This window comes from Lagenorhynchus albirostris, chromosome 9 (assembly GCF_949774975.1).
Source record: "Lagenorhynchus albirostris chromosome 9, mLagAlb1.1, whole genome shotgun sequence".
Taxonomy (NCBI): Eukaryota; Metazoa; Chordata; class Mammalia; order Artiodactyla; family Delphinidae; genus Lagenorhynchus; species Lagenorhynchus albirostris.
Genome location: NC_083103.1, coordinates 108,072,381 through 108,097,075, shown reverse-complemented (window position 1 = coordinate 108,097,075; position 24,695 = coordinate 108,072,381). Strand labels below are relative to the sequence as shown.

The 24,695-nt window shown below is 50.2% G+C and overlaps 1 protein-coding gene across 3 annotated transcripts; it reads right to left on the bottom strand.

Moving 5' to 3' along the window:
• Positions 1 to 6,603: 6,603 nt before the first annotated feature.
• Positions 6,604 to 24,651, bottom strand: ACAD8 (acyl-CoA dehydrogenase family member 8). 3 transcript variants are annotated; one of them, XR_009542583.1, is made up of 12 exons: positions 24,437 to 24,651; positions 20,038 to 20,138; positions 19,434 to 19,603; positions 18,708 to 18,817; positions 18,232 to 18,308; positions 17,774 to 17,911; positions 14,279 to 14,414; positions 14,099 to 14,196; positions 10,551 to 10,703; positions 9,881 to 9,983; positions 9,404 to 9,663; positions 6,604 to 7,400 (listed from the first exon to the last, which is right to left on the bottom strand). XR_009542583.1 is itself a non-coding variant. In XM_060160815.1 (11 exons), the coding sequence occupies exons 1-11, from the start codon at positions 24,543 to 24,545 to the stop codon at positions 7,348 to 7,350; spliced, it is 1,248 nt and encodes a 415-aa protein (XP_060016798.1). In that variant the 5' UTR covers positions 24,546 to 24,647; the 3' UTR covers positions 6,604 to 7,347. The 3 variants fall into 3 exon arrangements, 2 of the variants coding, with proteins under 2 accessions (XP_060016798.1, XP_060016799.1); XM_060160815.1 differs by lacking the exon at positions 9,404 to 9,663 and having other exon boundaries at positions 24,437 to 24,647; XM_060160816.1 differs by lacking the exons at positions 9,404 to 9,663; positions 14,099 to 14,196; positions 14,279 to 14,414 and having other exon boundaries at positions 24,437 to 24,649.
• Between the last annotated feature and the right edge of the window lie 44 nt (positions 24,652 to 24,695).

The window sequence follows — 24,695 nt, the reverse complement described above, 5'->3', positions numbered from 1 at the left end:
GGCAGCACATGGCACCCAGGACCCAAGGCTCTGACCCCAGCCCCAGGAGCTACTCCTCAGTGGGGACAAGTGTTGCTAAGTGCTTTCCTGGCGGGAACCGTATTTTAAGCAAATCTGTGTCCCTGACGCAGCCTCTTGCCCCGCGCCTGACAAGTGCACGCAGCACTTCTTCAACAATCAGCAAGTACTAGTTTTAGTTGAAAACGCAAGTGTTAGTCTCTCCAAACACCAGTTTGTACGTGACGGAAAATACTCTATTCTCAATCAACTTCCCCATCCCAGGAAAATAAGTGCTGTTAATGAAGTAATTGTTAGGTCAGGGGGATTCTATATTAAAAAATCCTTGTGGTTTTTTTTCTTACAAAGACACATTTTATTTTACTTTATTTTATGCCAGGCTCTCCGTAGTTGTTTGTTGAGTGACTACATAATTTAGGGAACCACATGATGAAGTCCTCCGGAATCAAGGGAAACATCAGCCTCAGTGATGAAGATGAAGAAAATCCGGAGGGTCTGGAGCAGGGGTGCAGTTTGGGGACCAGTGAGCAGCCAGCGGCCACCTTTAATGGCTCAGCGGCCACCTTTAATGGCTCAAAACAAGAGGTCATTTAGAAAAATAAACTTGGATCTTTGTGAAATGACTCATCTTCCCTTAGGCTAAAGAAGCAGGCCTGCTTTAGTGGGATTGCGATGGCAACGGCATTCAGCTTTGCCGGAACTTCTTGTATGGGTACTTTGCCCTTGAGGATGTCGTCCATGCTAATTTCACTGCGGGAAGGTGAGAGTAATAAAAGCAGTTATCAGACCACGAAGCACTGAGGGCTTAGATGCTTCAGGTCTATGTACATATTTCTGACCTGTGGTGTAAGGAAATGAAGGATCTGGAGACTGAAGTTGACATGGTCAAATCCTCTGTGCATGTAAATCATGACCATAATAACATCTGTAACTCAGATGAGGCTAAGTTTTGGTTTATGGTAAGAGAATTGTCCAGGGAAACCCATCAAAGTGTACAGAGCTCTAAGAAAAAGTGATGGTGAGATAGGCAGGACTAATTTATTTTTGCCCAGAGATATCTCTTTAGTATTGTTGCATAAAAAGGGGAGCCTGAGGTCCTCGTCCCGGTCTGGTCGGCAGTAGAGCGTATATGGTGATGCTGGGATTGTTCCAGCTCAGAACAGGTGGCTTGAGTTTCGTTAAAGACCAGAAACCCAGGTCAAGTCAGAAAAGAGGAGTGAAAACAATTTTTCTATTATGAAAGTAGGAAATATTTAGAAGATCAGAGAGGCACTAACACACTAGCTGTGCCCGAAACCTCCCCCGGCGCTGCGGCCACGGTTCTGATGGAAGAGGTTGCAGGTCCTCCGACAGCCAACACAAGCTGCTCTCTGGCCACCTGTGAGACAAGGCGGGTCTTGAATACAGTGAGTCTTCAGCACTTTCCTGGTTGTGAGCTCTGCTCATAGCATCTTATTAAACACACTGTTCAAAAAGTATCTGAGGGGGCTTCCCTGGTGGCGCAGTGGTTGAGAATCTGCCTGCCAATGCAGGGGACACGGGTTTGTGCCCTGGTCTGGGAAGATCCCACATGTCGCGGAGCAACTGGGCCCGTGAGCCACAATTACTGAGCCTGCACTCCGCAGCAAGAGAGGCCGCGATAGTGAGAGGCCCGCGCACCACGATGAAGTGTGGCCCCCGTTTGCCACAACTAGAGAAGGCCCTCGCACAGAAACGAAGACCCAACACAGCCATAAATAAATAAATTTAAATCATACGGGCTTCTAAGAAGACCTCTGCTTAAAAAAAAAAAAAGTATCTGAGGGCTTATACACACAGAAAACTCTTTCATTCACATGTAGACCAGCAAAGCATCAATGAATGGGGGAAAGAGTGGAGAGTCTGTGAAAAGAGGGCAGAGAGAACAGATCCTTGGATCCCAGGGGACTGTCAACCCCTCCAGGAGCCGTGAGAGCTGATGGGAAGCTCCATGGGAGGTGACAGCAGGGAGCCCCGGACTGGACAGACTGACCTTTTGCTGGAGCCGGCCTTTCCCCGAGGGCCCTGATACACGGCTGTTTCGAGCGGGCACCGTCTCGGCCTGTTGACGATGCAGTTCGGCACCTCCCCCATCAACCTGCTGTTCTTCTGCTGCTCTCTCATCTCCCCTGTCTCCCTGGAGTCCTCCTCAGCTCCCCGCTTACCGTCACCCACACTCACTTTGTGTCTCTCGGGGTCCCCGTCTTAGGCTCGCTGGCAGCTCCCCACGCCCCTTGCAGGCAGGGCCCGTGGTCCCCCTCCTGGCTGGAGAGGCAGCAATTGAACGGGACATCCAGCTTCAGGACGGCCCCGCCCCTCTACCAGACTTGGCTTCTGAAAAGCAGATCTTTTGAGGTCCTCCCCGCTCAGCACCCATCCATCCAATGCTCTCCATTGTCACAGAATAGAAGCCAAGTCCTTGGCCCATGAGACCTGTACAGGGAAACACTGCTGGGGGACGGGGCGCGGCGGGTGGACAGTGACCGTCTCCGAGCCTTCGGCCCCAGGGGTCTTGCTCTTCCCCCTGCCCCAGAAAGCTCCGGAGCCGTGGGGGGTTCCTGAGCCCGCTCGCAAGGACCCCCGCCCACCGTGCCCTGTTCTCCGGCCTCCCGCGTCCTGCTGGCACCTGCATGGCCCCAGACCGCAGCTGCCCTGACAGCGGGGACCGGGAGGCTGGGTCCGGGAAGTGCGGTTTTGCTGGCCAGCGGACTTGGAAACAGTGTTTATTCTGCAGTAAGTATAGCTTCACAGGAAGCTGTAACGTGGACGTTCGTGGGATCCCCAGTGCCCCACACTGGCTCCTGGCGCACACGGCATCAGCAGCGTGAGATGCGCGGGCGCAACCCGGGCTCGTCCAGGTGCCACCAGTGTGTGCAGAGTTCCACGCGACTGTCTCCCATCCATGGCCCCTGTGGCCGCCAGCATGATCCCAGTGCAGAGCTGCTCCATCCCCACAGCCTCCTGCACCCCTGATGGCGGCTCCTCTCCTCCCCTTCCCCGTCTAATCCCGGCTTCCATCTCAGTAGCAGCATCATTTCTGGAATGCTCTATGCAGGGGTCGCACGTGCACAGCCCTGCGAGCTTGCCTTTGCACTCACCTGGCTTCCCTGGGGGTCCATCCGAGTTCTTAGTGTCTAGCCGACTTTGGGTGATGTGTCTTGCCCATTCCTGCATGGGAGTGGCCGCCAGCTACAGTATCACATGGGTGACGATAGCTTTTCTCCAGTTGTTCTCTATTTGTTCAATAAACATCGAGTTCCTGCTTGATGCCAGGAACACACCAAGGAGAGAGAGATGAATCAGGTGTATTTCTGACTCTGACAAGCTTAAAGCCTGTGGAAGAATTTACAACCCATTAGACCCACGGGATGATTTATAGACAAAATGGAAAACAGTGATATTCCAGATTTTCTGTGGAAAGCCCAGAATAGTGTGAGGGGCTCAGGGCCATGATCCAGGTGAGGGATGAGGAAGGTAACCAGTGGACTGTCCAGGCGTGTTGTTTACATTTGTACTGTGTATACGGCTCTTTACCAACGCCTGAGAAAATGGTGATGTTGATAATGTGACGATGCTGTAATGGTGTGAAGTTGAGGAGTGAGAGCCGCATCCAAGCTGAGCGGAACTGCACCGGAAATGATCCGCAGGCCCCACGCGGCCAAGGCCTGGCGGCTGGAGGTTCCCCTGCCCTCTGCCGGCCTGGAGACAACGGGCAGCTGCTCCTCCTGTCCTGTGGGGATGAATTTCCCTGTTTGTGAGGACAAGAGGGCGTCACCTAGAAATCCCCCCTGGGCTTTGGACCACGGAGCTGGGTGACGAGACACCAGCCAGGAGACAGTGGAAGGACCAGAGGACACGGGGCATCACCTTGCTCACAGATAGTGAGGTTGGACACACCTGAGGTGGAGATGACCTTGGCTCCCGGGGACCCTGCCCTGGTCCCCTCTTCCCCTGCTCACCCACTACTTGCATCTAGGATTAGGTTTCCAGCTGCAAAGTCTTGTCCACTGGGTCTCCCACTCTACCCTGGCCTCAGTGGCCCTCTCCTCTCTCCTCCCAGGGGGAGGTAGTATTGGGGAGTGACGTGGGGATGCACACTTTGTCATGGCCCTGTGGCAGCCGACCCTGTCCCCCTGACATAGACAGCATTCACTCACACAGCGTCTGGCTGATCTTAATTCCCAGGAATGACAGGCCTTTCCAGTGCCGAAGAGGCGACAAACTTTGGGTGAGAAGAATATATATGGACATGTTCAGACAAAGCATAGGATGGACCACAGGATCTTTACTGTGGAGCTGATGAAGCTGAGACTTCTGGGATCCTGGGAGAAACCTCAGTGACTTGTTCTTGTGCTTATGTGTTTCTGTAATGTTGGCAAAGGGAGATGCAATCCTGCCGTTTACCTGGAAGAGGCAGACGGGAAACAGCTGGTAATCAGCACTAACTGACTACCACGAGTCATGATTTAAATATTTTAAAGTCTGTCAGGAGATGTGCAAGTTGAGCGAGACACTTAACCTCCCTGCAGTTCACTGTGCTGTCTGTGGGATGAGAGTGCTTACTGCACTCTATTCCGAGCCCTTTCTGTGGATTCTCTCACTTGATTCACCAGTTATCCTATGAGAGAGGAACTTTTATTCTCTCCAATTTACAGGAGGAAACAGGCAGAATTTAAGCGATTTTGCTTTAAGCCGCAGTTGGTGGCAAAGCTGGGAATCAGAGGTCGGGGGAGTCTGACTCCAGAGCCCAGGCTCAAGGGGACGGCAGCACGTTTTCAGCAGGGCTGTCCTGCAATTCAATTCCAATAAATTAACACAACAAACATCTCCTGGGTGTAACCTCCTGGGTGTCTGTTCGTGCAAGGACCCCCCTGTGAAAACTAGGAGATAGTTTACAGGGAAGTGTTTTGGAGAAGTCCTACTGTATTTAAAATAACTGAGCAGAGACAGGACTTCTAATTTCTCAAATCTATAAGGGATACAGACGTTTTTAACAGGTGACCGAAATCCTCCTCTGTTCAAACATCCATATACTGGAGTGGTTAATTTCCCCTCCCCCGTGACAGGGTCAGAGTAGAGGCAGCCCGAGGAGACCTGGAAGAGTTCAGACCCCTTGGAGGTGCAGTTGTAACTGAGGCACTGCGTCCCTGGCTCAAGCCTCCCACCACCCCCGAGCCCCAACCCCCGGCCGGGCACTCTGTAGGCCTGGTCCTCGATGCCACACCCCGAGCAGCCTTCCAGCCCGTCAAATCCAGCCATGTTGGGCTGCATCTGGTCACCTGTGCGCGTCCTGTGCCCACCAGGGCCCCTGGCAGTGGATTTCCTCAGGACCTGTCTGCTCTGCTTCTGCTGGTTTCGCTTATGGACCAGCTGAATGGTCGATGACAGAGATGAGCTCCAAGTTCACTGTGTTCTTGCCACAGGGCCCGAATTCAGGCTGCTGGGAAGCTGAGCTCTAATAAGTAACCAAAGGCGAAGCACGTGTGTGCAGAATCCCAGCGGCTCACAGAGCTCTCAAGGGTACAAACAGCATACCTGCTCTGGCCTTGGGTCAGAACTGGGTGCTGGAAGCATCCCGAGGACCGGGAGGCCATCCAGGCCCCAAGGCAGCACCACACCCACTCTCCTGCTACCTGGCAAGTTCAGGCTCAAACAGTCTCATCTTGCCGGCTTCAAGAACCTACTGACTGGCCGGCCTCACGCTCTGTCTTTCCCCACTCAAATTCCTCCCCCACAGGCATCCCAGAATGTTCCTCTCAGTGGATTAATCTCATCACATCTTCCTCATTAAAAGCCTTCCGTGGCTCTCCAGTGCTCGGCCTTCGTAAGGCTGCATCCAGATTGAACTTAAATCTTTCCATCCCGGGACCGCCCCGCAGAAGCAAAGTGTCAACAGCTCCCACTCACAGCCTGCACTTTTCCTGCTCCTGGTTCTTTCCTGTCTGAAGCTGACTTTCTTGGTTATCTTTAAATACCACACATCATCATAAAGGCTTAATTTGAATTCCTACTTTCTCCATGAATTCCTTCCTACAACACTTGTGCGGCATCATTCTCTCTTCCGTAGACCCATCATTATCTTGCACGGCAGCTGTGGAGTTAGGCTTCTGAAGGTGGAAATTTAACTTCAGCTTCGCGGTAGACCCACAGCCTGTCCCCCTGCACTACCCAGTACAGTGCCTTAGACTTCGAGGTCAAAACAGAAAACACCTGTCGTAGCTAAGGGCACAGATGTTGGTCTCTCTAAACACTGACTTATAGTTAAAAAAATACCTTGGATATTTCTTTTATAGAGATGAGATGAAATAATGCAATGATCATTTATAACAGGGTTCTCTAAAAAGTCTACATCTTTGGGTATTACTTTAAATCTACATAAACACTACTTGCTTTACAAGGTTATTAATAATTTAAGGAACCTATTTTTAAAAAGTCAACTTGGTCAAGGAGAGATTTTTGTTTATTATCCCAAAGTCTAGTTAAATGTTTAATTAAATGTAATAAAAATTTAAAAAATAGTCGTGAAGGCTTATTTAGAAAGATAAAATAAAAACCAGTAGACCTGAAAATGGTACAGAGAGGGGTAGATTTATTAATGTAGTGATTAAAAACATTTAAAAAGAGGAGCAAAAAAGCAAAAACTCAGAAAAAAAGTATACTCAAAGCACTTATAAGGAAATGTCACAGGAACTTTGAATACCATTCCCAGACCACATGCTTCTAAAACAACAAGTATTCACAGTTCCAAATAATCTCAGCCCTTGATATTCAGATAGTCCAGAAGTGCAGATACGCCCTAAATCTCAGCTTAGGAGAAGGATTTCCAAACACTCATTTCATCATGATTTACATTCAGAGGAGGAGTTGCTGCAAAGGAAGAGCAGCCCACAGAAACCTGCATCTTCAGCCGAGGCACAAAGAACAGAAAAAGACAGGAAGACGCTTTCTCTCCATTTCTCCTTTCCCACACCTTTGCTTTACAGTCAGGAAAAACCCTCAACAGAAGTACCCAGATTCCCAGAAGAGGAATCTGGTGAACCAGCAAAATGCAGACAAATCAAGACTGTGGATCCAGGAAAGGACAGTGGTTTCGTGGTCAGTGTTCACTGGTCACCCTTTGCGTCAGGAAAACAAGGCGGCACGTCTTCTTGTAACGTTCCAGCCAGGGCAGCTCTGCCGTCCTCCAGCTGACGCTGTGATGGTGCCCTGGACAAGCACAGCCCCTCCAGCGCGTCCTGGATTCACTGTGACAGTGCCATCCACATGGAACCACTCGACACTGATCCTCCCATCGGAGCCTCAGTCCAGGGGCTACTCCTGCAGCAGGCTTCTTGAGATCAGTATCCGCATCACTTCGTTGCTGCCTGCAAGAGCGAGAGAGGATGGAGGGGCTTAGGAGCTGCCGGGCCTGAGAGTCAGCAAAGCTCTGGCTAGGGATGTAAAGGGCAACGTCGCTTTTTTTTTTTGCGGTACATGGGCCTCTCACTGTTGTGGCCTCTCCCGTTGCAGAGTACAGGCTCCGGACGCGCAGGCTCAGCAGCCATGGCTCACGGGCCCAGCCGCTCCGCGGCACGTGGGATCTTCCCGGACCGGGGCACGAACCCACGTCCCCTGCATCGGCAGGTGGACTCTCAACCACTGCGCCACCAGGGAAGCCCGGCAACATCGCTTTTTATCTTGAAAGATGTCAGGAAGTGAGGAAAAAATTTACTTTTAAAAAAACCTCTATATATGGACATATATACACTACCAAACGTAAAATAGCTAGTGGGAAGCAGCCGCATAGCACAGGGAGATCAGCTCAGTGCTCTGTGACCACCTAGAGGGGTGGGATGGGGGGGTGGGAGGGAGACGCAAGAGGGAGGAGATATGGGGATACATGTATACGTGTAGCTGATTCACTTTGTTATAAAGCAGAAACTAACATACCACTGTAAAGCAATTATACTCCAATAAAGATGTTAAAAAAAAAAGTAACCTCTCCTGATAGTCAAAGCAAACAAAATAAAACAGCAGAACATACAATAGTATACGTAGTATAACTCTACTTCAAAAAAATGTATCTATGGGGGGTGGGATGAATTGGGAGATTGGGATTGACATATACACACTATGCATAAAACAGATAACTAGTGAGAACCTATTGTATAGCACAGGGAACTCTACTCATTGCTCTGTGGTGACCTAAATGGGAAGGAAATCCAAAAAAGAGAGGATACATGCATATGTATAGCTGATTCACTTTGCTGTACAGCAGAAACTAATACAACATTGTAAAGCAACTATCCTCCAATAAAAATTAACTTTAAAAAATGTTATCTATACAAGCGCAGAAAAAGGTCCAAAAGAAGATATTTTTGGTCTTAAATATAAAAGGAGCCCAAAGTATTAGTTCTGATGTCAAAACATGAATGATCTTTTTTAACTTTTCTTATATTTTGTAAGTCTTCAACAATAAATATACCAACATCATTGGTAATCAGAAAACTGAATTTTAAAAAAACAAAAACATTTTCCCTGAAAGAAGGGGGGGGTCAGTTGCTTGCTTCATTTTTCCACTCTTTTTTTTTTTTAGTTTATTTTTTTATTTCCACTCTTTTTAATGCAAAAAGAAATATTAACCACCATGAGGAATGACTAATCACACATCTCGAATAAAATCAAAGCTGAAATTTCCTATCTATCCAATAACAAAGTCTGGGGTGAAACAAGTGACGAAGACCAGTGCGCACATTTTCCTACAAGTGGATGATGGTGTGGCCTGAAATAAGCATATGTGGCTTTTCTCAGTTATTCTAACAGGGTTGAAAGAGTCAGAATGAAGGGAAGTCTCCCGCACTCACCAAGGCTGGAAAGCAACAGCCACGTACGACTGGAGTCACAGAAGGAATGAGGCGACGGGTTTGGCCTGCGCACTAGCAACCCTGCTCATAAACACGCTTTAGGGACAAGGTTTGCAGCAGAAAGCAGATACTAAAGCCTGTGACTTGGACATGACACCCTGTGGTGGCTCTCAATGTGGCTCCCAGACAGGCAGGAGCAACCTCCCTGAACCCTCGTTAGAGATGCAGATCCCCAGGCCCACCAAGACCCATGGAGTCAGAAGCTCTGTGCTCACAAATCCTCCCAGTGGTCCTGACGCTGGTCGGGTCTGAGAAGGATGCTTCAGAAGCCACAGGGAGGCTGGTGCTTCCTTCAGGTTCCTTCACTCAAAGTCACTTCCACAAGCCTTTGCCTCATCTGCTGCCTTTGCTACAGTGTAACAACCTCAGCTGCCTACTGGCTAAACAACAGTCATGTAATTTGAAGACTTCCAAATCAGCGTGGAGTGGAGAAGGCCCTGCAGAGCCCGATGCCAGCAGCTTACCCATCTCCTGCCCGTGGGCCTGTGATCAGCAAGAAGATGCCCGTGTGTGACAATTAATTTACTGAAAGCTCCATTAGCAACACTGATGGTCATGATCAGAGTGTAGAGGCTGGAGGTCAAACTAGCTCACATCTACCCTGGAAGTTACTGTGGAGAAGTCCTGGGATCCCTGAGGACCAAGTATTTTACAACAGTGAAGAACAGCCGCTGCTGCAGTTTTCAAAATGCTTTCTCGGATGTTATCTTCGTTTGCGCTGTCTCTATAAATGACAAAGGCAAAGAGCAGGAGGGGGGTGACTCGGTGACTTCCACGGCGACAGAGCAGGGCCTCCCGGCCCCCAGGCCAGGTCAGGACGGCACAGCAGGCCCCTCCAGAGGGGGCCAGGAGCAAGGAGGGAGGAGGAAGACAGGAAGCACGGCGACAGACGGCAGGGGTGACGGCTCCGAAAGGGAGAGAACCACCTTGGCCACTTTTACCTTCGAGGATCTGATGGACCCTGGAGTCCCGCATGTACTGCTGGACCGCGCAGTCCTTCAGGTAGCCGTAGCCCCCGTGCATCTGCAGGGCCTGGTTGCAGATCTGCAGGGACACAGGGGTTAGATACCTCGGATTCTGAGAAGGCTCCAGAACAGGGGCTCCTCCCTCCGCCCCAGCCCTGATCTGGCTGCCTGCCCTGAGCCAACGTGAGGAAGGTGAAGGTGCCAGCCAGGCCAGAGGGGCTCCGGTTCTGTGTGCACAGGGACAACGAGGGAAGTCTGCCTCCTGAGCGAGCCAGTCCCCACCCACGAGGGACTCAGAGGCCTCTGCCCTTCTCGCCTGCTGTCTGCAGGGAGAGGCTGCCCGCCCCACACCAGCTGGAGTTCTGGCGAGCGGCAGATGCAGCCTCGCTGTGGAAATGTCTCTGTCCCTGACATTTAAACAGTGCTGTGGTCTGACCCTTCTTCCAAAGGCAGCATCTCACCCAGCGCACAGCCAAAGGGCAGAGACAAAACCTGATGTGCGGCGGCGTGGAGCAGGTGAAGTGCCGGCCGAGCGCCCACGTGGGCCTCTCCTGAGTAACTGATGCCTTACGCAGCATTCCAGGAGCAGCCGGGCGGCCCGCCACAGGCCGGTCACCCAAGAGAGGCAGACAGCAGCACCACTCACCGCAAAGCATTCGTCTGTAGCGAAGAGCTTGGCCATGGAGCACAGGGCCACCGCATCCTCACGTTCCTCCTGCAGAGCCACGGCTGCGTTGCGGATCATCAGCCGTGAGGCCACCAGCCTGGCCACCATATCTGCCAGTTTGAACTGCAGGTACTGCAGTGAGAGGAGAGAAGAGAACCAGACACGCAGACAGGCTCAGAGAGCCACCTCTAACCGGGCCACTTCTAAGGGGCCCCAGGCTCCACAAAGAATGTGCCTCATTAAGTTCTAAGTCCACTGCACTCCCTGCACTTCAGCATCTCGCCTCCTTAGGAAGATGCTCCCTCTGTCTGTCCCTTCCACCTACAACCAGTAAAACGCCCACAGCTCTGCCCGGCACGCCCTGGGGCCCCGAGCCCCTGCACACCTCACGGGGGGTGGGCTGGGACCCAGCACGGGCAGGGCCAGGAAGCAGTGGACGTGGTGCCCGAGACCCCTGCCCCGGCAGCAGCAGCACAGGCCGTAGCAGCGCCCTGAACCCAACAAGCTAGACACAGCAGGGTGCCTGCGACCCCAGCTCCGGCCCCGCCCCGCCCCCGCCTGCTGTGGTGGCAGTGCTCGTGACCCAGGCAACCCCGAATGTGGCAGAGGTGCCCGCCGTCCGGTGCCCCTTGAGGCGACATCAGCCACAGGCACAGCCCCAGGCACAGCAAGCACCAGCACGCCCAGTGCAGCACCTCTGGCAGCAGCGGCAGAAGCAAGAGAAACCAAAGCCCACACTACAGCGCCACCTGCTGAAAACCAAAGGAAAGTTAGAACCAAGTAAAAAAGCTCTCTACCCAAGAAGGTACTGGCTACTTCAAAGGGGCCAGCAGAGGAACAACTCACCACCTTCTGCTTCTACCTTGCAGAAGCACGGTAGCACGTGGGACCACAGAAAGACGACAATTCTCCAGAAACCAGACTTAAAGTCATGGATTACTGGGACCTAACTGATGGAGAATTCAAAATAGCTGCATCAGGAAACTCGATGAGTTACGAGAAAAGTCAGATGGGCAGTTCAATGAGCTCAGGAATAAAACTAATGAGCAGAAGGACTACTTTACCAAAGAGACTGAGACTCTTAAGAAAGAATCCAACCAAAATTCTGGAGCTGAAGAACTCAATAAATGAGATGGAAAATGCATTAGAGGGCTATGGGGATCGAGCCGACCACAAGGAAGAGGGAACTAGTGAGCTCCAAGACGGAAATCTAGAAATGATTCGGGTAGGAGAGGAGAGGGAGCTAAGATTAAAAACACGGAATCCTACAAGAGCTATCCCACTCCATCAGGAAGAGCAACAGAAGGACAGTGGGCATCCCAGAAGGAAAAGACAGGGGAAGGGAGCACAGAGCTTGTTTAGAAGTAAGAGCTGAGGGCTTCCCTGGTGGCACAGTGGTTAAGAATCCGCCTGCAAATGCAGGGGACACGGGTTCGAGCCCTGGTCTGGGAAGATCCCACATGCTGCAGAGCAACTAAGCCCATGCACCACAACTACTGAGCCTGCGCTCTAGAGTCTGTGAGCCACAAGTACTGAAGCCCGCGCACCTAGAGCCCGTGCTCTGCAACAAGAGAAGCTGCTGCAATGAGAAGCCCGCACACCGCAAGGAAGAGTAGCCCCCGCTCACTGCAACTAGAGAAAAGCCCGTGGGCAGCAACAAAGACCCAACGCGGCCAAAAATAAAATAAATAAATTAAAAAAAAAAAAGAAGTAATAGCTGAGAGTGTCCCAAACCTGGGGAAGGAACTGGATACACAAGTCCGTGAAACTAAGAGAAAACCTAATTATCTCAACGCAAAAAGATCTTCTCCAAGACACATAATATTAAACTGTCCACAGTCAATGACAAAGAAAGAATTTTAAAGGCAGTCAGAAAAAAAGGGCAATAACCTACAAAGGAACCCCATTAGGCTAAGGGCAGAACAGAACTATCTTACAATCCAGCCGTTCCACTTACGGTATTTTTCCAAAGAATATGAAAACACTAATTCAAAAAGATACAGGCACCTCTATGTTCACTGCAGCACTATTTACAACAGCCAAGATATGGAAGCAACCTAAGTGCCCATCAATAGATAAATGCACAAAGAAGACGGGGTGTACGTATACAATGGAATATTACTCAGCCATAAAAAAGAATGGAATCTTGCCTTTTGTGACAACATGGATGGACCTAGAGAATATTATGTTAAGTGAAATAAGTCAGACATAGACAAATACCATATGATTTCACTCATACGAAGAGTCTAAAACACACACAATAAATGAATGCACAAAACAAAACAACACCACATAGATACAGAGAACAGACTGGTGGTTACCAGAGAAGAAGGGGGTGAGGGGAGGGTGAAATGGGTAAAGGAGATCAACTGTTATGCTGATTGATGGAAATCAGACTTTCAGTGGTGAGCTCACTGTAGTGTATACAGAAATCCAATTATAATGTATACGTGAGGGACTTCCCTGGTGGTCCAGCGGATAAGACTCCACGCTCCCAATGCAGGGGACACGGGTTTGATTCCTGGTCAGGGAACTAAGATCCCACATGCCGCATGTCACACGGTGCAGGCAAAAAAAAAAAAAATGTATACACGAAACATATAATGTTATAAACCAGCATTACCTCAATAAAGAAAAAAGAAAGAAAAACTGGAACACAAGCAAAAGAAAAAAGAGATAAATCATCTAATCCCATCCCCCTGAAATAATTACTTCTTGCATTTTTCAGATGTATCCCTGAAAGTGTTTCATTAATATTTATACAGGGACTTCCCTGGTGGTCCAGTGGTTAAGACTTCACCTTTCAATTCAGGGGGTGTGGGTTCAATCCACAGTCAGGGAGCTAACATCCCACCTGCCTTGCTGCCAAAAAATCAAAACATAAAACAGAGCAATATTGTAACAATTCAATAAAGACTTAAGAAAAAAAATGGTCCACATCAAAAAAAAAAATCTTTTAAAAGAAATTTAGGGCTTCCCTGGTGGCGCAGTGGTTAAGAATCTGCCTACCAACGCAGGGGACACGGGTTCGAGCCCTGGTCTGGGAAGATCCCGCATGCTGCGGAGCAACTAACCCCATGTGCCACAACTACTGAGCCTGTGCTCTAGAGCCTTCAAGCCACAACTACCAAAGCCTGCGCACCTAGAGCCCGTGCTCCACAACAAGAGAAGCCTCCGCGATGAGAAGCCCCTGCTCGCCGCAACTAGAGAAAGCTGTGCACAGCAGTGAAGAACAAAAGCAGCCAAAGACAGACAAGTAAATTAATTAAAAAAAATTTATACATATTCATGTATTCTGTAAACAAAGCAGAAGCATACTCCTCTAAAATGTCGTGCTTTTTCTTGCCAGTCAATGTATCACGAATCTTTTCACGACTATAAGCAAAAATTATTAAACAATTATTGACAGAAATAGAGCACAAGTTCTGGCTGAAATGGGGGCAGAACCCACAAGAGACATCAGGGCCCCACAGTTGTAGAGAATGTTCTAGAGACAAAAGCAAAAGCTAGGACACCGGGGAAGTTACCTGGTTACTGGCCAGGGGCTCTCCAAACTGCTTCCGGACCTTGAGGTGGTCTCGGGTGAGGATGACCGAAGCATAAGCAGCGCCCAGAGAGCAGGACGCTAGGAAGGACGGTACCAACACGTCAAGTGAGCCAGGGGACCGTGCTGCCCGCCCGCCGCTCCTGCCCCCTGGGGTCCTCACCGACATTGATCCTCCCCCCGTTCAGTCCTCTCATGGCAATGAGGAAGCCCTGGCCCTCGTCCCCGATCCTGTTGGCCACAGGGACAGCACAGTCTTCAAAGATCACCGCTCGGGTCGGCTGTGAGTTCCACCCCACCTGGCAAAAATCAGGGGCTGTGTGGCTGCCCAGAAGTTGACCGCTCAGGGCAGCGTCCTGTCCACCAGGCTCTCCTATCCCTGGACTTAGTCCCTCGGGAACTTCAGTGAGGAAAAATAGAAAGGTCACACAAATATCTGTCGACTCAGGTTTTTCTCTTTCAGCTCAACATTTTCAACACATTACGAGCATCTACTTCCTAGCGCCCACTCCACCAGACCAACCTGTCCCCAAACATTTCCCACCGCTTCCTTCAGGATCGGGCAGAGGCCCCCTCCTTTGTGGCACCTCCATGAGTATATTCTTCTATAAAAAACATTGACGGTATAAGGATTACTCGGAGTATGTGTCCTTTTATAAGGACAGCGCAAGGATCATAATGACCAAGAGCCACCCTCGTCCTTTGAAGAGCTCAGCGTTGTTGCACGTGGTGTCGTAACGTCCACCACGCTGGCCATCGGCTGCACGGACCCGGCGAGATGCGGGCACTGGCGCGTGGGAGCCAGTCACACACACCTTCTCTCAGCTTGGCTGCCAGTGACGTCACCCTGGTGACATCATCCCGGTGACATCACCCCGGAAGCCAGAAATCGGTCCGGGGAGAGTATTTCCACCACAGAAACTGGCAAACACTGCACATGAGGGGCTTCTTGGTGCCTGCTTTTCCCAGGGAGCTGAGGCTCAGTGAGGCAGATCCTGAAGAGCACAAGACCAGACAAAGCCCCCGGCTCCCCGACAGCTGAGAGCCCCACTGCCCTCGTTCAGGGCTCCCTGCCGTGGGAAGAGGCGCTCCACCCACAGCCTTTTATTTAAGGTTTTTCTTCCAAGAGAAGGGCTCAGTCCTTCTCTTCTGTCCGTCACCCTGTACCCTCGATTCCACTCAAACTGTTCTGCGACCTGTGCGGCTGGCCTGTTGACCATACTTCTGCTTCTCCTCTCCCTCCCCGGAAGCACTCCCATCTCCAACCTCCGTCAAAGTCGAGCTTCGCTGGAACCTCCTGAGGCCCTTCCGGTCGCCTGAGCCAGCACTGACCTCGCTGTCTTTCAGGCCCCCAAGTCTGAAACCTTCCCACACTGGCCTGTGTGGTCTCCCTGGAACTTACCTCCCATCCAGAACATACACACCTGGAACGGGGCAGACGGGCAGACCTTAACGACAGCCAATCATAAAAGAACCACATACAAACAGCTGCTACCTCCTAGCCCCTTCCTGTGAAAGCAGCTCCCTTCTCCCCTGGGTAGAGAACCCCGCTCCTCAACCCCCAGAGCCCCTGGGAGGCTGCAGCCAGAAAGAAGACCCTCCTCCCCGCCCCTCCGGCAGCCCCGGCCGCCCAGGACCAGGGGAGCCCTGTCCTGTCCATCTGTCTTTCCTTCCACAGACTGCCTTCCCACTGCCACCCCTCCTACGGGAAAACGCATTCTTCTGTACGAAACCTTTTAACAATTAAATCCAACATAAAACAATTCCTCACACCAATTTCCCATAAAGCCAATGCAGAACTGGTTGTTTAAAGCTCTCAGCTACAAAATGTGCTCAGTACGCCAAGTCAAAGCATGTGCCTGCAGGAAAGACGGCCATGCAGCTGGAGAGAAAGACCCGCTGCTCAGGCCATCACGGCAGCCAAATCAGCCATGGCGATCAGTGGGTGACCCTGCACCCGGCCTGCGCAGCCCTGCCTGCCTCTCCAACTTCATCCCACACCGTTCCCTTTGCTCACGACCCCCCGGCCACACGGAGAGGCTCTGGCTTCTTCAAACAGGCTCATCCTGCCCCCACCTCGGGCCCTCTGTCCCACGGCCGTCTCTGCCCAGAACTGTCCTCACGGCCGGCTCCCGTGACGCTGCAGACCTCATCTCAAAGGACACCTCATCTTCAGAGAGTCGTCTGTCCCCACCCTGAGAAGCTCTCCTCCGTCCATGACGTAGCCTCCAGCCTGCCTTCCTCCCTTGCCCTGAGCGCTGATGGAAGGCACCGTGTTGGTTCCTGCGCCCGCCCTCCACCCTGCTGCTAACAGGCCAATTCTACAGGGCAGGGCGCGTCCGTGCGGGCCCCTGCTCTGTCCCACCACTCGGTACAGTGGACCCCTGCTAGCTGCTCAGTGAATGAGACACCCTTCCAAATTCCCCACACATTATAGGACACGTAAAGCAAGACGAATAATTAAGAAGAAAACAAGCAAAAAGAAATACGATATATATGCTTAAAAGCGAGAGGAGACAGAAAGTAAAGGTAAAGAGACGCTTTTTGTTTATGGAATTTACTTACAGTTTTTGTCCAGGCCCTAACCTTGTCAGCTTTGGTATGCTATCAACCGATACCAGAAATACTGATGTGCTGAAATAATCATCACTATCTTTATAAGCACAAACACCAGAATCAGTATGACTTGGTCCTGTAAAATTATGTCAGGCTCCATGTCAGTCTGTCTTATAAACCCAAACAGACATTCCTAGGATTAAGAAGTCTTACAGCTACCTATCTCATATACCACGTGTACACAGCTTACATAGCTTATAAAGGTAAGCCGATGTCTTATAATCCCAGACAAGCTGTGGTGATTCTTGTACCCCCAGGAGCGAGTGTAAGCCTTTGCAGAGTCTGTGTCTAGCAGGTCCTGCTTTCCTGTACAAGAGAAGGGGCACTGAACCTCTGAACTCCTAGCAGCTACAAAGGATCAGGAAGGTCATGAAGGGACGAATGGGGAACCGGGGAGCCAGGAGAGGAGAGGTAGATTAGGGGTCATTTCATTACTGACTTCTCTCCAAAAGCTCCAACTCTAACAGTACCTGCTGGAGGTGGAGGCCAGTTACCTGGCCTGGCCCACCTGACTAGATCCCACCCTCATCACCAGTGACAGTTACATAACCACAGGTCTACTGTTCATGGCCTGGCTACTTCTTAATCCTAAAAACGTCTTCTCGAAGCCTATGGAAACACTCTTCCTCTTATATTACTGAAAGACCCACAATCACTTCCAGTGAGTTTTACTGTATTTTTATTTAGAGAAGAAAAGTGGCCCATATGCTTTTCATTCCTGAGACCTCTAGTCTTCTGCAAGCATTTCCTCCTGGGGGAACAAGAGGGCATCAAGATAAGAAGGTAGATAAGAGATACAGGCCAAAAGTGGCTGCAGGAGAGAGGACAGAGAAACCCCTCCCATTGATGAACTTCCTGGCAAATGCTGCCACTTCACCAGCAGTCCAGCGCACTCTGACGCCCTATCCCGCTGATACACTGTTGAAACCCTAACTGAAGGCCAGTGAGCCAGTGTGGAACCCATTTCCCGAAACAGAGCAGAGGCTGGTCTGGCAGAAGCAACAGGCTCACGACCTGACTCTCCCTGTCCAGCCGCACTCACCTTTCTCTCCTTCTTGCCGAAGCTGAGGCCAGGGGTCCCCTTCTCAACAACTATGCACGAGATGCCTTTGGGGCCTGGTCCTCCTGTTCGGCACATGACCACATAGATGTCTGCTTCGCCTCCACCACTGATGAAGGCCTGCAGGTTTGGAGAGGGGAAAACACTGCGGTCCTCCGACGATGGGACAGTGAGAGATATGGTGGCACAGAGAAACTAAGGAGGGTTACAAAGAGCCGGCACTGAGGCTGTAAAAAGGACAGACACTAGTGAACGGAACTAAGTGGACTGAGACCAGAAGAGAAACAGAGACAGTGAACACGGGAAGTCGGCCTGAGGTTCCCTCCCACACGTACCACCCCCGGGAACGTTCACTCGCGGACCTGGGGTCCAGGCTGTGGAGGCAGGAGGGGGACAGCCTCCGATCTGCCCGGGGAGGACTGAGGACGGCATGCTTGTACCTTGGAGCCACTGAGCACGTAATGATCTCCTCGTCGCTTGGCGGAGGTCAAGAGGGAGGCGGCATCACTCCCACTGCCTATGGCAGGGACAGGAGGGAAGCGTAGAGGTGGGAGAGGGCCTGGGAAGGTAAGGAAGCCCCGGCAAGGCTCTACCTGAGAAATCTTCCCTTACAAAAAACACCTCAGAGTTTGATACTTTAAAATCCATATGGCTGAGAAGCTCTCTATACTTGTGAAAACTGCATACGGCAATCAGACCCTTTTCCATCTCCCATCACACTAGCTTGCAAGGAGCCTCCTACAAGGAGGTTCTGGTCTGCAGCCTGGAAAGACTCTGCCCTAGAGAGCTCTTAGCCTGTGACATCAGGCCACGGCCATCAGGCACTCCTGGTCAACAACGGCTACACGTGCGGGGGTGAGAAGGCACGCCCCGTGATTTCCCATGAGCTACACCTCCTGCTGCACGGCAAACCCACCTGGTTCAGTGAGGCAGTAGGAAGCAAACTTCTCCATGGTACAGAGTGGAGGGCAAAACCTGTGCCTCTGTTCCTCACTTCCAAAGGTATCAATCATCCAGGCACACATGCTGACAGGTACACCAAGAAGAGACATTGACAGAGATAGAGAGGGAAAAGAAAAGGAAATTTGAGGGGGGAGGGGAACGGGGAAAGAGAACAAAGGCAGCAAAGTAGAGTGAAGCAGAACAGAGTGGGAAGGGAAAAGTCACAATTGAGAAGATTCATCTTTAAAGCAAAGGCCTGGATTAACACATATTCCTGGAACACATACTACCCAGACGTACCCAGGGCCAAGGTATTTCCCACCTGGATGCTGTTCATGCTATTTCTAGTTAGGTTAACTGAGCTCCCTAAAAATCAAGGAGTCACATGTCCTTTCCCAAATTAGTGGAGGCTTCATCTTTGGGCTGAGGAAAAGGGAACAGGCCCCAACCACTCTACTGGAGAAGTCTGTTTGGTACCAGGTCAATCTGGAATTTGGGAGAAGGCCAGCATTCTCTAAGCAACATACAAGATGACAGATTCAAGTCCAACAGGGAGCAGCAGACTTAACTGCGAACTTTTAACTGTCTAGTCCTTCAAGGACAGCCAACCTGAAAGGAGCAACCTTTTCCCTGTTTATATAAAATTTCCCAGCCAGCCCGCACGAGCACGTCACCGTGCTTCCCGATCTTGGCCACTCACTTGTGGATGCTTATGTAGGCTGTGGTGCTGGTGCAGCCTGTGGCCAAGGCTTCAAAGATGACAGAGGTGTCGAGCCGTGACAGTCCAGACCCTCCTACATCTGTCCGTACGTAAATCCCCCCAAAGCCCAGCTGGGCTGCCTTCCGCATCACATCCACTGGGAACAGCTCCTGCGTACGAAGAGCGCAGGGTCATCAGTAAGTTACTCACAAACGGCCTTTTCTTTAGAGGGCACAGGAAGGATCAAGACGTTTGCACTCGGGAGAGAGTAGGGAGTCTCTTAACATGCCTTTTGTCATCTATATAGTGGAAGCAGTTAAAATGCATTCTATAAGGACTGGTTTCTGGCATCAAAGTTTCTTTTTATCATCAATAGAATTGCCTTGGTTTAAGAGTGCCCAAATCTCTGTGCAATTAAAAGAAATGATATCTACAGGATGCGGAAGATGCTTTCCAGGAAAGGAATCACACCACTCCTGGAACTTGCATTCGCTGTGAGAGTTTTAAGTGGAGAATAAATACCAAACAATCTGGATCATAAGGAGGAGATAAGGGTCACTGCACGAGGTGTCTGTGGGGACATCCAGCACAGGAAAACCCGCACCTTCTGGTCCCACTCTGCCATGTTTGGCGCCATCTCCCGGGCAGCAAAGTTGAACGCCACTTTCTGGAACTCTTTCTGCTCTTCGTTTAGTCCCGTAGAAGCTGTGGGCAAGGCGGCATTTACTCAGAACCAGGACAGGGGTCAGGGAAGTGTACTGCAAGCAAGAAGCACCACGAAGCCCGGGCCGGCGGTGGACCTACGAGAGCATTCCCACAGGGCACACCACCTCCAGCACCCACCGTTAATCAGCGTCTTGATGTAGCATCACCTGCCTCCTTCCTTCTTTACTCCCAAACAGACTGGCTGACTTCATTTACCTTGTTACTTATTCTTTCAATACTCATCTTCATCTCTTCCTCCTCACGAATCCACATTAAAGGAGTAATAAACACACTGACCCTCAAATTATGATGAACATATTTTTCCTTCAGGATGTCCTGCATTTTCTGTATTGGAACCTGTGCGTATTTGTCTACCAGCTACAACAGTTTCATTTTAAAACATCAGTCAGGAAAGGAAGATACGTGTACTTTGGCTTACTTCCAAATTAAGGAAAAGATCCTGTAACAAAGCTGTGCATTTGACAGTCACTGATAACAATGATAACGAGTCTTCCAGTGTTGAAAACATGGCTAAGGCCTTCCTAAATCCGTCTTCACCTAATGGATTCACAATTTTTAGAATATTTTCTTTCCTAACTGTTAATGCTGTGACTTTGGGTAACTCCTTCACTTCCAGGTCTAAGCTACTTAAAAGCTAAGGAAATGAACTGACTGAGCAATACCAAGAGACAGGTAGTGGACAAGTTTCTCTAGAACCTTAAACATTTTGTAAAAGACTATACTATTCCAGTATTTCATCAAGGGTGATACTCTTTAGGAGAAAGATATCTGCATGAGCCTACGTGAAATAGTGACCACTCAATTCACAGTGTCATTACTTTACAACTTTTCTTTAAAGAGCCAGTTCCCCGAATGACACGAACACTATTTATTTTCTATGTTTTTTTTCAAACACTGTGCAGAATGAGGTAGGACTCAATTGGAAAGCAGAGCGACAGGCCATCTAGCTGGTCATGTGGGCCTGAAATATCTTTCCCGTTTTGCAAGGTGATAAGACTTTCAGCTAGAGACAGGCCAGAAGCTAAAAGGGAAGAACCTAAGCAAAGCTCCTGTGAAAAACCACAACCTTCTGGGAACCGTGTAGAGAATCTAGAAATGAAAGGACCATGGATCCTGGGAGCCACCATGCAGAAGGGTCAGCAACCTGCACAGGGTGACAGACTTACGCTGCTCACGTTACCTTGCTTTTGTTTTCTTAGGACTGCCGTTTTGAAAGGACCGCCTGCCTCACATGTGCCAGGAAGAGAGAACGGAGTGTCTGCTGCAGCTGGAGGCACAGTGGTGGCTGAGGAAACATCAGGGGAAGAGGAAGTGCTGGGCTCTCCACTGCTTTCTAAGGTTTCAGCCTTTTGGTCCTGGGGTGATGCTAAAGAGCACACCCGACCACGACTTCCTTCAGTGCCCGACTGTCCTGAGCGGCCCTTCCCACTGAGAACAAGGGCAGGTGGCAGCATGTGTCTCTGGGTAGACCTGGGCCTCAGGAGTGGCTGCTGTGTGAAGCAGGACAAAGCTGTCTGTCTGTAGCAGGACCCTCACCAAAATGGGAAACTGAGAAGTGAAGAGTGGTGAGGATTAAAGATGACGCTACCTTGAGAAGTCCAAAGCAGAAAACTACGTTGGGTGTTGCTCTCGGAAATGTGGTTAGGGATAAACAATTCATGGTTCCTTGCCTGGGAGTCGGGTCATTTTCCATTCACAAAAGAATACTGACTGTCTACCATGGAGCAGTGCTGGGGTGTCAAAGATGAAAATGGTCCATTCACCCAAAGGATGACATAAGTGGTGAGAAAGCAAACATCTGACTGTACACGGGCTACAAAACTTCCGTCCCAGCAAGAGCTCAATATGTGTCTACAGATATTATTATTAGTATTTGACAGAGTAAAACAAGTAGTTCAGGGTATAAAAGGTCTAAGAAGTAGATCTGAATTGCATACAAAGTAAATAAGAGGGAATGGGTGTACACAAATCAGATGTACAGGCACACCTTGTTTCATTGCCCTTCATTTCTCTCCGCAGAATCTGTGTTTTTTACAAACTGAAGGTCTGTAGCAACTCTGTGTTGTCAAATGATGGTTAGGCTTTTTTAGCAATGAAGTATTTTTAAATTAAGGTATGGACATTGTTTTCTTAGACACAATGCTACTGCACACTTAATAGACTACAGTGCAGTGTAAACATAACTTTTACAAGTACCCGGAAAACAACAAAGTCGTTATTGCAGTATCTGCTTCATTACAGTGGTATGGAACCAAACCTGCAGTATCTCTGAGGTGCACCTGTATAAATACAACATAATTACATATTTATTTAAGATAGATAATAATCAATTCTAGATAATGGAATGCTAACAAAAGGAGAACACTGCTTGGAGAAAAAAAGTGGAAATGGCAAGCTAAAAAGTGAAGTATACACAAGAAAGCATGGTTACTGAGTAAAAATACCTAAGTTCTCAGAAAACATGCACTGGAAAACAAAACAAGACGAAAACCAGGAACTTCCCTGGTGGTGCAGTGGTTAAGAATCCACCTGCCAATGCAGGGGACACGGGTTCAAGCCTTGGTCCGGGAAGATCCCACATGCCACGGAGCAACTAAGCCTGTGCGCTACAACTACTGAGCCTGGGCTCTAGAGCCCGCGAGCCACAACTACTGAGCCCGTGAGCCACAACTACTGAGACCGCTGTGCCACAACTACTGAAGCCCACGTGCCTAGAGCCCCGTGCTCCACAACGAGAAGCCACCGCAATGAGAACCCTGCGCACCACAACGAAGAGTAGTCCTGCTCGCTGCAACTAAAGAAAGCCCGCGTGCAACAACGAAGACCCAATGCAGCCAAAAATAAATAAATGTATTAAGAAAAGAATCTTTGAATGCATCCAAAGGCCAAATCTAGCCAGAGACTCAACAGTTCTGAGAATCCTGGAGCTCAAGGAACGCTTGGGAAGCTGCAGCAAATCACAATGAGGGAGCACTGGACAAGGAACCAGGCGTTCAAGATCTGGGTCTGCAACTATTAATTATACAATTTTCAGGAAGTCAGGCCTCCAGACTCCTCCCTCAGCCTCAGGTGCCCTGCTGTAAAACCAGGGGGCTGCACTAGACCCTGAGCAAGTTTCCTCATCTGTAAAATGATATATCAGATATAATGAAAATCATAACGCTCTTAAAAATTACTTTTCACATTAAAATATGCCATGAATCAATGAGAAACCTTTGTTTATCACTTCCATTAACTTGATATTCTAATATGTAGAATGATACACCTAAAGGACAGTTTTCTTTCATTTTACTAATTAAAAGAGCATTAAAAAGCACCTTCAACTGGTTGAAGTTACACCACTAGCCACCGGATATACTTATATTTAACCAATTTGTTGCCAATCAACAAAGGTGACCTTGCTTACCGAATTCTAAGGGCTAGGATAGGGTGGCACCCTGTGAAGGTGTTTTAGAACATTGAGAAGAAAACTGTCCTATACCTTGGCGTCCTTTACAGCTCTGGATGTCAAGCTAAGGCCCTCACAAGCTACTCTGCTGTTTTCAAAACTGTCATTTATTAAAAATTTTAAAAAAGAAAGACTTCAAAAGAAAAAAGTGGTTAGGCGCCCGACAACGTCACAAAGTGTCTGGTTACACCCTAGGCGGCCTAGGTCCCCCCCACTCCGTTACTGGCATCGAAATTATTTGCCTGGTGCCAGGAGACATTCAGATCTGTAAGCTCTGGTAGTTCCCCATTTGCAACAGGTTATTTTTCTGCAGAAATTTCAACAGTTGAAGTGTTTTGTAGTTACAGGTGTTGTTCTATAATTTATATATGGGAGCAAACCTTGTATCACCGGAGATTTTGTTCACCAATCACAACCAGCCCCGGGCTTTTCACATTCTTACTGCCTTTAGAACCGATGGTTGTGATTTAAAAAAACAAAGTCACGAGCTTCCGCGGCGGAGCCCGTCGTTATCCGAAAGCAGATGGGTAACGACGTAGCTCCGAATTGTGAGAGGAAAGGTCGCAGGGGCGGCCTCGCGAAACGTACCGCCAGGTTCATAACGCAAAGCACGGTAAGGGCGGTCTGTACAAGGACGGACCAGCATCGGCCACCGGGCTGAGCCGCCGAGGGTCGCCCGCCCCCGGGGCCGCGCCACGTCTAAGCCGGGGAGACCACTAGGCCCGGGGCGCCCGGACAGGCCGACGCGGTGAATGAGGGCGGCCAGGCCGGCCAGGAGGGCGGCCGGGCCGGCCAGGTGGACGGACCCCTACCCCCGGGCGAGCCTTACGATCGATGCAGGAGACCACGCCCCGCCGACCGCTTTCGGCGGGGGCCTGGAGCCCGCCGCGCAAGCCGCGCAGCCGCGCCCCGACACGCCACCACGGGACGCACAACATAGCCGCCGCCTGCTCCACTCCCTTCAGCTCCGGCCGAGGTCTGAGCGCCGGTGACCCCGACCGGCCGGCCACAAGGGCCGCGCCGCACCGCACGCTGGGAGCTGTAGTGCGCGCCGTGGCCCCGCGTGCAGACTCGGGGCGCCTGCGCGA

What these genes read in the sequence shown, in the direction of transcription:
- ACAD8 (XM_060160815.1), bottom strand. Translation starts at nt 24,545, where the DNA reads ATGTTGTGCGTCCCGTGGTGGCGTGTCGGGGCGCGGCTGCGCGGCTTG. An exon ending in GCCTACATAAGCATCCACAA is followed by an intron (nt 18,818 to 19,433) that starts GTGAGTGGCCAA and finishes TGTACCTGTCAG; the next exon opens with CATGTGTGCCTGGATGATTG. An exon ending in CGGGGGGAGGATCAATGTCG is followed by an intron (nt 14,197 to 14,278) that starts GTGAGGACCCCA and finishes CGTCCTTCCTAG; the next exon opens with CGTCCTGCTCTCTGGGCGCT.